Source organism: Oratosquilla oratoria, chromosome 39, assembly GCF_046742065.1.
Source record: "Oratosquilla oratoria isolate Oo_2021 chromosome 39, ASM4674206v1, whole genome shotgun sequence".
NCBI lineage: Eukaryota > Metazoa > Arthropoda > Malacostraca > Stomatopoda > Squillidae > Oratosquilla > Oratosquilla oratoria.
Window position 1 is genome coordinate 11,042,973 of NC_134815.1, and position 12,500 is coordinate 11,055,472.

General features: G+C 40.8%; 1 protein-coding gene across 1 annotated transcript in view; it reads left to right on the plus strand.

The window, feature by feature from the left end:
- The window catches only part of LOC143020286 (chaoptin), an 860,981-nt gene that overhangs the window by 487,128 nt on the left and 361,353 nt on the right, over positions 1 to 12,500 (plus strand). The window contains exon 4 of the mRNA XM_076176530.1: positions 3,641 to 6,482. Within this exon, the coding sequence (XP_076032645.1) occupies positions 3,641 to 6,482 (2,842 nt within the window). The remainder of the gene's footprint in view (positions 1 to 3,640; positions 6,483 to 12,500) is intronic.

Genomic DNA, 12,500 nt, shown 5'->3' on the forward strand with positions numbered 1-12,500 from the left:
AAGATGATCTTATCTCTGTTTACAATTGGGTCTTGTATGATATTTGGCATGCCTGCTTCAAGGGTGTCACGAATAGGCCAGTCCTTCTGGACCCAATGTCTGTCTCGTGCTCGGCTGTCCCACATACAGAGGAAACATGGAAACTTGGTGAAACCTTTCTGTTGTCCAAGAAGAAAGTTGACCATCTTTAAGTCTACACAAATTATCCAATTGTGCTCATGATACTTTAATAAGTCCATGACCATTCTCATATCATCATAGTCTTCCCGCAAATGCACTGAGTGACCGACAGGTACTGCTCCATAAACATTGCCATTATGTAAAAGAACACACTTTAGACTGCGTTTTGAACTGTCTAAAAAGAGTCTCCATTCAGCAGGACTATAGTAAGGTACACCCAGTTCTTTGAGAAGCCCTGGGATGTCATGGTAGTAAACAAACTGTCTGTCTTTTGAAAAGAAGGTCACAAAAAGCTGGTCACGCTTTCTGAAATATGATACTTTAACAGAGTGATCAACAAGATTTCTGCCTTGTATAATCTTGATGCCAAAAGCTCTGCTGCTTTCTTTGAAAGACCTAAATCCCGCACTAAATCATTCAGTTCAGCCTGAGGAAGAGGCTTTGGGACGGGGAAAGGTTCAGTGTCTGAAGAACAGTCCTCCGATTGTGAACACTTTTCTGACAATTCACTGTCACAACTGTCTTGCTGGCTTGTATCATGTCCAATGTCTTTATCGTCCAATGAAGGCAAGTCTTTGAAAACTGGAACAGGTACTTCTTCAGAGTGCGGAACAGGCCGAATAGCTGAGGGAATGTTCGGATACGTAATCTTATGTCGGTTTTTCTTCCCAACACCCGTTGTGTTTACCATGCAGAAATAACAGTCAGTTACATGGTTGGTGGGTTCGCGCCAAATCATTGGAACTCCAAAAGGCAGACCTTTGCGTTTTCCTTTGGTCCAGTCTCGAAGCATTTCCTCACAATTGTGGCACACAACATGAGGAGCCCATTGCTTGTCTTGATCACCAAGATGAACTTCAAAATATGCCTTGTAGGCACGCTTGACGAACGAGGATATGTTACGTCTCTGACGATTGAGTGTGTAGCATCCACATATGTAGCAGAAGGCATCAGGCTTGTTTCTGCAATGATGTCTCATTCTGGAAGCCATGTTTGAACTGAAACAAAAGAAGAATGATCAAAATATTAGAAGCTATCTATATATATGGACGTTAAAATGCTTATACATGGTTTACGCAAGTTCACATATGTACAATTTCATTAACCTCAAATTGCATACAAACTAGAGCTTGTAGAGAAAAACTAATTTCAGATTTGAAATCAGCGCCTAAAGCTCTTTCAAAATCCGTTAAAATATCCAATGCAACTCAAAGTTACTGAAAAAGTGTTCCCCTGTGTTATTTAACATATTTTTTCATATTATTGGTGTTATGATTATTGTCATCATAATCATTATCATTTCTATCATTATCATTAACATTAATCACTAGCAAAATGCCAACGACTCTTTTACTTAGATGACCAATTTGAACGTAATAGGAGATTATTGTATTGTACTTTCTTAAGGGTAATTGAAAGTATCACAAAAAAAAAAAAAAAATGCAGCATTGATTCCCTTCGCTCCCCACGGAACGACCTACTGTATTTGATTTAAACCATTTAGTACTTTATTCATCCCTACTATTCACACACTACTCACATGATGCATGATGTTGTGACCAAGATGTTTTATTTCAGTGCGAATATTTCCCCTGCACTAGCATGGAGTGAACGTGGTTTGAAAGAAAACATGACCTGGGAATTTTATATATGTTCCGAAAAGGGAATTTCTTATTCCACGACAGTTCCCGTAAATCATAAAATACTGTTTTTCGAACCTTTGATATGGCCAGGAGCCTCACTGCACTTCGTAAAGGGTCGTTCTGGTGAGCATATCATGTATTCCATTCATTTTCGTAATCTCCAAACCCACTGCCTGCTTCCGTGAGATTGTCCGCTTATTGCAAGGGTCCAGTGTCCTTAAATGGTATTCACTATTCACAGAGTCATTTCGCATATGAGTAAACATGGTATCCCACATACATTCTGGCCATTCATGTTTGTTGTCATATTATCCCTTCCCTGTTCACTTTACTTGTACACAATTATTCTCTCCCAGTCATGGTTCCATTTCCTTTAATGATTATAGAGCTCACTTCATTTAATAAGTTCTAAATCATATTTTATTCTATCTTCGATACATTATGTTTTCATGATATTTGAAAAAATTCTATTTGGCAGTTTTATTCGTAATGACTGCTATTTATTTTACCTTCTTTGTTTATTTGTTTGTTATTATTTATCTATTTATCATTTGCTTGATTTTCATTTATCAATAGTTATCTGTTGATTTATTATTATTTACTGTTTACCTGTTTCTTTATTATTTGATTATACCTATGCATTGGTTTATTTTATTATTATCTATATTATTATAATTTCATTTACTTATCTTTATTTATCATTATTATAATTTTTTTCCGCATCCGACCTAGTTATGGACCAAAAGATCTCCTGTCGGCATCGTTTGTAATCCTTTGTAGTTGGATTTTTTTTTTTTTTTTTTTTCATCTCACTCTATCATACTTATATTTTCTTGTTTAATTCTATTTCATTACTTTTCGTTTGATTCTCTTAAAAAAAAATCATTTTTATTTATCTGTTTGTTCTAAGTGATGCTACTTTTATATGTTGAATATACCGCATTTATCTATTTATCTATCTCTCACACCAATTCATATACATTTTTATAATTTGTTTATTTGTTTGTTCATTTATTTATTCATTCATATTCTCATTTTGCTATGGAATGCTCGATGTCCCAGCGAGTTAGAGCTTTGATGCTTGGGACAGAGGTCAGGAGTGTGGGCTTTTCGAGTCCTACGTGGTATCAAACGAGTTCGTAGTAGGGCAGACTTCATCAAATTCCCTTCTACTTCAGAGAGTCCCTCGGAATGAGGTACCATTCTTGTTTCTGTTGAGTGTAGGGGTTCGTGATGTTAAACAGAATCATTATTCATTTGTTAATTATTTATCTTTGAACATATGTTCTCTGATTTATGGGTATATATAGTAGCTCTTGCCGGCTACCATGGGGTCACGGATGTCCTGCAAGAAGAAATTGGTGAGAAGCTAAACAGAAATGTAGTCATATTGATTTCTTGTGAAATGTCTACCCGTTTCCGTTATTTTTTATTCGATATTTCTTATACACAGTATTCCTGAATGTAATCGTGCTACTTTGAAATTATTCACAAAATCTGTAAGAGTGCTTAACATGTTAGATAATTCTAAACACAAGAAACCTTGTGAAATGGTTTTACCTGTAGTGTAGTGGCGTAATTGTCTTCGTTTAGTTATGGGTTCGAATCCCACTTTTCTTATCCATTCCTAACGGTACGGTGACTCTAGTTTGCCCCAACAGTCCATGCGCACAGAGTAAAGTTGACGGCTTCGACCGCAGCTACGCGCCTTCTGGCGTAGGTTCCTCATCTTCTTCTTTACCTGTATATTTATAATTTAGTTTTTTCCTTTTGACTTGCCATATGACTTATACAGTATTTTCTCTTTCTCTTTACAGTAATCACATTCCCGAGCTTCTAGAGGAAGACTGGGACCACTTTCACAACTCGCTCATTACCGTCTTCCTTAGCGAAAACGACATCGACATAGTGCCTCGAAAGGTCTTCTCGAGATGTCGTCGCCTTCTCTGGTTAAACCTTGAAAGTAATAACATTCTTAAGCTCGAGAGTGACTCATTGTCCAAGAGCATCCAAACTCTTGGCCTGAGCCACAACCTCCTCTACAGCTTTCCTTCAGACGCAATAAGCAACATCCACCCTTTGTCGTGGCTCTTCCTTCGAGGGAATCTTATAGATCGACTTCCTGAAGGAGGGTTTGCTGTGAAGAAGATACTGGACAGACTCGATCTCGGTGAAAACTTCATCCGGTTTATACCAGACAATCTTTTCAACAACACGTTGACAGTTCGTGACCTTCATCTTGACTTCAACCTGTTAACTGAACTGCAGGATGAAGCCTTTAAGGGCTTAAACCCAGGAAGACTTTACTTGTCCGCCAACAATATATTCAATATCAGTGATAAGGCTTTCTTAGGAGGGCCTCAACAGTCACTCGTAATGTTAGACCTTGAAAAGAACAGTTTAGATACAGTACCTAAAGCTCTTAGTCAGTTGAAGAACTTGCGTTACCTTTACCTTCCTGATAACAAAATTAAGGAGGTCCCAGAAGATTCCTTGAGAGCCTTTTGTGAGACGCTAGAAGCTCTCAGTCTTTCAGGTAATTTTTTGAAAGCCATCCCAAGATATGCTTTTGAAAACTGCTCAACAATCGCTCACCTCAATCTCGGTCACAATAGGATCAGTGAAATCAACGAAGAGGACTTCGAAACCTGGGGAGATAACTTGGATACTTTAGTCTTGCGTAACAACCAACTGAAGACAATCCCACCTCATGCCTTCAGAGCAACACCCAAACTAAGGGAGCTCAGCCTCTCCTTCAACCGCATCAATGATATCAGTTCTGACTCTCTAATTGATGTCCTCAATACTCTTGAAATTCTTGAAATCAGTTTTGGGTTTTATCGAGATGACTTCCCTGAGGAGGTGCTAAAGCCACTTACATCACTCCAGTGGATTGCACTTGACAACAACAATTTTCGAACTATCACGGAAACGGCTCTATACTCATTTGGGGAGTTGCAGTACTTCAATATGGATTCCAACAGACTTACACATATCCCAAAAACTCTGTTCCATCAGAACGTTCACAAAAATTTAGGCGATATTCGCCTTGCTTATAACTCCATAAGAAGTCTTGATATTCACACTTTCCACAACTTGGAGGGACTGAGAACACTTGTACTAAATGGGAATCAAATAGAAACACTAAAGTTCGAGGCCCTAAAAGCTCTTCCTAAATTAGTTACCGTTCTCCTAGCTGACAACAAAATTACCCATATTGAAGATAAAGCCTTTGCAGATCTACCCAACCTTATGAAACTTGAACTTCAGCAGAACAAACTGCATGAATTTTCACTGAGTATGTTTGTCAATGTAACTAGTCCGTCAGTTCCCTTAGCTCTTAATATTTCCTATAATGAAATAGTTCATCTAACTCCTGGGAATATGCAGACTCCTTTAGAAATGAAGAGTTTGGATGTGAGCCACAACAAAGTAAAGGAGGTTCCTCATACTTTCCTCCAGAGTTTTACACATTCTCTGCAGCGTTTGGATATGGGTTACAACCGCATAACAAAACTTGATGTTAGCGCATTCGGCACTTTAGAACGTCTACAGATGCTCATCTTAGAACACAACAATATACAAGAGATTCGACATGGTGCTCTCAGGTCCATAAACAAAGTTCAGTTTATGGATTTGAGCCACAACCACATTGAGAACCTTCCTCCAGAATGTTTCAGTGACGTGGCTTTCCTACGAGTTCTGGATCTTTCGCACAACCATTTACGTTCTTTACCTGGATCGGCCTTCAGAGGCACCTTGCTGGAAACCCTTAAGCTTTCTCATAACGAGTTTGTAACGATGCCCGCTGCTGGGCTCTCCGAAGTCGAGAGGACGCTCCACTACCTAGACATATCCAACAACCATTTAGAGCACCTAGACAGCACCATGTTTTATAGTTTCTCAAATTTGATTGAGCTAAACCTAGCGAGCAACAAACTCACCATCTTACCAGATAATGTTTTTGAGAGTCTAATCAATCTTATCAGTTTAGATTTAAGTGGAAACCCTGTAAGAGCCAACTTTAAGGAATTGTTCCATTACACCCATAAAGTACAGAAGTTGAATTTGGCCAATATTGGTTTTAGTTCATCTCCAATTATTCCTCTACCAAACCTGATACACCTCAATTTGTCGTCGAACTTGATATCTGAAGTTGAGGTTCAGTCCATAGAAAATCTAAGGCTTCTGCGTGGCCTTGACCTCTCGCACAACAAAATCACACATACAGGAAGAATTTGGCCCTTCATGCCTTACCTGAAATATCTGGATCTATCACATAACCCTATCCAGTCTTTGACGAAGGACAGCTTTGTGGGTGCAACCCGAATCGAAACTCTGAAATTGAACAGTCTTGACCTAATCAAAAGATTTGACACTGAAACTCTTTCTCACATGAAGTTTCTCAGTGAACTTTTCATGAACACCTTTCCCCACATCGAGAAATACCGTTTTCGTGTTGGGCACCTCCTAGCTAATGTGCATACACTTCAGAAACTTCACTTGGAAGTGAGAGAGAACGCACTCACTGATCAACTCTCCGGTGCATTTGGACCTAAATTGAAGGAACTTCACATAACTGGGAACAACCTTAAAGCCATTGATTCAAAGACCTTCCGTGGCTTCCAGAACAAACATGAACTACTACTCTCGATCACGGTAAGTTACCAGAAAGTATTGTTATTCCTCATTTTTATTATGAGATGAATGTAATTCCTGTTTACCTTGTAAGAACATATTATTATCATCATATCTTTACGAGTATATCATCACTAAAATCGCACAACAAAAAACAACCAGTAACAAAACCATATAGCGCAGGAAAAGTAAGCGAGTCAAAACATAAAAAACCAAAGACCAACTTGCCCCCCCCCCCTACCACCTCACAGTCCAGGACATGGGTCAAATGTACTGCAATGAATAGTAGATCTTCCACAGAGACCAAGAATAGATGCTCATTATCACCCAGCAATTCAACCAATCATCAACGTATCGGATGCGAAGGAAATCCTTTTAGAACACGTCATCTATTTCATCCATTCATAATCTTCATCCAGATATTCCTGTTGACTGAACTTTTACCTCACTGCTCCAGTGACCCACCACATGCATCTACATTTATTTCCTTTCATTTATTTATCTCAATCGACGTCTATCCAACTCACCCCACTTCAGTCTTATTTCTCATGTTATACCTTAGTAATGGCCTTTTAATCATTTGCAAAATGTATATATGTGTGTGTGTATTTAACTAGTTGTATTATACGGGAAGGGAGCTATGCTCGTGGTGACCCGTCTTTATATCTTTCAGCATTAATTGTTTTCTTAAAATCTTGAATAGTGTTTGCACAGACTGTTTCGTTGTCTAATTTGTTCCAGGTATCTATCACTCTGTGTAGGAAGCTATTTTTTTTTCAGATCTCTTCTGTAATTATCTTTTTTGAGTTTCTTTTTGTGTCCTCTAGGTTTTCCATTGTCCCATTTCAATAAATCATTCTTATCTAAGATTTCCATTCCTTTCATAATTCTATAGATAGTTAGTAGGTCTCCTTTTTTCCTTCTTTGTTCCAGAGTTGTTCATTCTAATTTGGACAGTCTTTGTTCATATGTCATTTTGGAAAGAGTTGCTGCCAGTTTTGTTGTTGCTCTTTGTATTCTTTCTAATTGTGTGTGTGTGTGTGTGTGTGTGTGTGTGTGTGTGTGTGTGTGTGTGTGTGTGTGTGTGTGTGTGTGTGTGTGTGTGTGTGTGTGTGTGTGTGTGTGTGTGTGTGTGTGTGTGTGTGTGTGTGTGTGTGTGTGTGTGTGAGTGTGTGTGTGTGTGTACGTGTGTGTGTGTATATGTGTGTGTGATCTGCATTCACCATGGTCTTGGATCACGTGTTGGAATTGTGATCTACAGCTATTTCCCTCCCGGAAGACAGCTCAGAGCTCATATAAGACAAATCTATGGATAATGCTGTAACCTTACACGCACACACACGCGAGACTTGTGGTAATAACTCGCGGCGCAGCGATACTAAAATAATTCAGCACTTGACGGAATTTGAACCCGGACCAACATAGTGGCGGCTCCAAACGCTATCACTGCGCCATCACGGGCGGGCGCGCTCGTGTGTGTGTGTGTATCTGTGTGTGTATGTGTGTGTGTGTGTGTGTGTGTGTGTGTGTGTGTGTGTGTGTGTGTGTGTGTGTGTGTGTGTGTGTGTGTGTGTGTGTGTGTGTGTGTGTGTGTGTGTGTGTGTGTGTGTGTGTGTGTGTGTGTGTGTGTGTGTGTGTGTGCGTGTAGTAGTAGTAGTAGTAGTAGTAGTAGTAGTAGTAGTAGTAGTAGTAGTAGTAGTAGTAGTAGTAGTAGTAGTAGTAGTAAAAATAATAATAATGATATACTGTTTTCTGGGTATAGCAGCATTACTGCTGGAAGTATACTCCCTACAAGATTATAACATTATAAAGCTATGGCAGTGAAAAGATGTTGTTACAAGCATTCAAAAAACAAAACAAAAACAGTTAGGTAAGGAATAGCTGTGTTATACAGCAATGTTAATTCTTGTTGTTGATTTAGTACAGAAATGTTGGTATGGGGCTCTTCTTATACCGGTCGGTGTGTGCTCTGATTGGCTTGATGGTATTATGGTGCCGCACCTGCAGCCGTGGTCGTGGTGTCTGTGGAGGTGGCAGGTTCCGGTGCCGAGGATGTTCAACTAGGGTGACCACATACGACCTCAGAGTCTGAACATAGCGGTCAGGAAGTGTAGGTAGTCCCAGTGTGGTGATAGCGTGCTGATAGGTGGTGTATTCCTTGCCAAGGATTGTGCGACAGGCTCCTTTCTGCACTTTCTCCAGCTGTCGCTGCTGCGTGGCTGTGAGTGAGGATGGCCAGAAGGGTGATGCGTACATTAATTGGGGTATAATGAAGGAAGTGTAGATGGTCTTGAGATCTTCAGCCTGTGCCCCTAATGAACTCAGTCGACGCAGCATATACAACTTGTAGGAGGCTGCCCTGACGGTGTTGGCGGTGTTCTCCTTCCAAGTCAACTTATTGTCGATGGTTATCCCCCAGCAGCTTAGCTGACTGTACCACTTCTGGGGTTGGCCGTCATTTGTCAGCAGGGGAGGGGGGAGAACGTCATTCGTCGTGTGGAAATACATTACCACATTTTTTGTTGATGTTGTGGTTGAAGGTGCACTGTCCATGTGTGTAGCTTGTCCAGCGTGTCTTGCAGAGGATTATAGTCTAGGTCAGTGTTGGACACAGGGATCACCACCGTGCAGTCATGAACACATTTCCACCTGTGCGGTGTGCCTCCTAGGGCATTGTTGATGAGTATTAGGAAACACAATAGCCCTATTCTTGTTCCCTGTGGTACCCCACAGAACAGGTGCTGGACTGCAGAGATGTGTCCCTGATATCTGACAGCTTGACATCGGTCCCTCAGGAAGTCAGATAGCCAAGCCACCAAGGAGCTAGGAAGGCCAAGGTGTCTTTGGTGATGATAATGGTGTGATCAACAAGGTCGAAGGCTTTCTTGAAGTCAATGAACGTCACTGCAAGTGAAGTCTTGCGCTGCTCGAGATTTCTATAGATAAAGTCAAGGAAGCTAATAAGATAGTGAGTAGTGGAGGAGGATTTCACGTTACCAAACTGTTGGGGATCAATGAATTAGTTGACTTTGGAGTATGCCCACTCGAAGACAAAATCCTCACAAATAAGACTAGGAATGGGAGTTATAGTAATGGGTCTGAGGTCACTAAAGGATTGGGGATTGGAAGATTTTGGAATGTGAGTGATGTAGCCTCTCTTCCAATCCATGAGGCATTTACTTTGATTAAGTGAGGCATAGATTATCACACAGATCGAGATAGCAAATTCGAGAGCAAATTTACGATAAAGTTTGATGGGTAAGTGTATGGGTGTAGAGGAATGCTTTGACTTAATGCTGGCGAGCTTTTTGGCAACCTGAAAAACATTAACTGTCTTTTGGAAGCAGGGAGAAGAGAGAGGTCAATCCCGGGCAGCGTTTGACAGATGGATGCAAGGTGGTCATTTATTTGCTCAGCCACACGGTAAGGTGACAATTATTAAAGGAAGGGGATGTCAGATGCCTGCCGCATACCGCACAAACTTATAACCCTTTTAAACCACTGGCTGCTGTTCTGCCGTAAGTGCTTGATCTTATTGTGGTAGTACAATTTCTTGGCTCTCTTGATTTTCCTTATGACTATGTTCCGGAGTTGTCTAAAAAGGCTGATGTGTGTATAAAAGGCTCTATCACGTTATTGAATCCGTCTCTGTATCTTAGGCGTGATCCATGGGGCATCTGCTGGGTGGGTCCGTGTCTATTTCAAAGGGAAGTAACGATGGAAGGCCTGCGCAATTATATTGATATAGATATCCTACTTCTCCTGTACTCCCTCTACTATGAGCACCTCTGTCCAGGGATGTTGAGTAATGCATTGTCCAATTTCACGCAAGTGTGAGTCGGGAATGGGCCTGTGACAGCGAGGAGTGGTGCTGTGCACTAACAAAGTGGTGCTGGCTGGCGACCACAGGATAGAAGGGTGGGTCAACCATGTCACTTAGAATGAGGTCAAGCGTGTTGACACCTTGTGTGGGGAAGCTGACGTGTGGTGATATATGTAGATGTTCTTGAATATCACTGGTGTTTAACTCATTGAAATCCCCACATAGAACCAACTTAGCACCGGGGTTTTTGGCCCTGAGACTGTCTGCCGTGGTGATAATGTGTTCCACCAGAGCGTCGGCCGAGGGAGCTCTTGGTGGGTGGTACACTACGCACATAATAATGCACGTGTGTGTGTGCGTGTGTGCGTTTGTGTTTATGTATGTATGTATGTATGTATGTATGTATGTATGTATGTATGTATGTATGTATGTATGTATGTGTGTGTGTGCGTGTGTGTGCGTGTGTGTGTGTGTGTGTGTGTGTGTGTGTGTGTGTGTGTGTGTGTGTGTGTGTGTGTGTGTGTGTGTGTGTGTGTGTGTGTGTGTGTGTGTGTGTGTGTGAGGATGTGTGTGCGTATGTGTGTGTGTGTGTGTGTGTGTGTGTGTGTGTGTGTGTGTGTGTGTGTGTGTGTGTGTGTGTGTGTGTGTGTGTGTGTGTGTGTGTGTGTGTGTGTGTGTTGTGTGTGTGTGTGTGTGTGTGTTAGGATGTGTGTGCGTATGTGGTTGTACATGTCAGTGTGCACATGTCTAATCTTCCATGGGTTTCTCGTCTTCATAAATGGAAAATACGCCCCTGATTCTCAAACATCAATTATGAATCGTTATTTGTCTTCCTTTCATCACAAGTGCTGTTGCAAAATTGCGGATAAAGAGAGAAGTAAAACTGTCAAAGCTCTTCCACGAAATATCGTGACAGCAAACCAAGAAGTTTTGATGGCGATTACCTTTTTTTTCATCAAGTGAAAATAACATGAAATGTTTTCAGACATCGATGGAATTCCAGAAACTGTTACATAAATCGTAACATAAATGACGAGTTTGACTCTGCTTAACATTGGTGATATGGCTTCATTTATAAATGAATTTCAATATATGTTTTCGGAATTGATCTCCCACTTTTTAATCTAGTTTCATTTCCAATGGCTAACAACATACAGCAGTTCCTGTACCAATTGCTATACATGTGTGTGTGTATGTGTGTGTGTGTGTGTGTGTGTGTGTGTGTGTGTGTGTGTGTGTGTGTGTGTGTGTGTGTGTGTGTGTGTGTGTGTGTGTGTGTGTGTGTGTGTGTGTGTGTGTGTGTGTGTGTGTGTGTGTGTGTGTGTGTGTGTGTGTGTGTGTGTATTGATAGTATATATGGGGAAGAGATTTTCTCTTATACATACTTCATTGAACGTGATGGGTAATTGTTCATTTGTTATTTTCTAAGATGTATTTTCCATATGTCTTACTATGGACTGGTCTTTTTTGTCTTATAAGACAAGGAAGGCCAGCCACCTCCTTCTTAAAAATAGCCCCATGCCAAGAGGGAAAGGGACTTCAGAAATTACCTGTCATCTATAGGTTTACTTGTGCACAAGGGAACTGCGAAACCCTCAACTTCAACTATGTTGGCATGACGACAATGAGGTTATCCCGTCCCTTTTCATACCACCTAACACCAGGAGCCCCTGAAAACCATTTAAGAGAAGTCCACAGCACAACATTAGTAAGACACGTTCTAAAAGAAAACACTGAGCTTTTGGAAATATGTACAGATGACAGACGCCTCCCAATCTGAGAAGCATTATGAATTAAAGAGTTAAGCCAAAATATAAATATACAAGCAGATGACCTTAGATTCCCCCCCCCCCCAAGGATGAGACAGATCACCACAAACCCAAGCATGAGACATAATTCCACAAATCCAAGTACGAGACAAAAACGCCATATGGCCGAGCATAGGAAATTTTCCACAATATGAGGTCGGAGGCCTCCCCTAGCACGTGACATTTCGTCACCGCCTGAGTTAACAGGTGACCTCTACCATGTGACCGGTAACCTCCCCCAGTGAAGAGCAAGTATAGAAATTTAAATACATAAAGTAACATAATTAAGTATAACACCAGAATAATTCTTAACTTGACCAGATAGAATATTCCCAGAAGTTACTGAGGAAGGGTCTTGAATCCGAAATCGTGATATAAAAAATATGACCACCTTCAGTGAAGCATAAA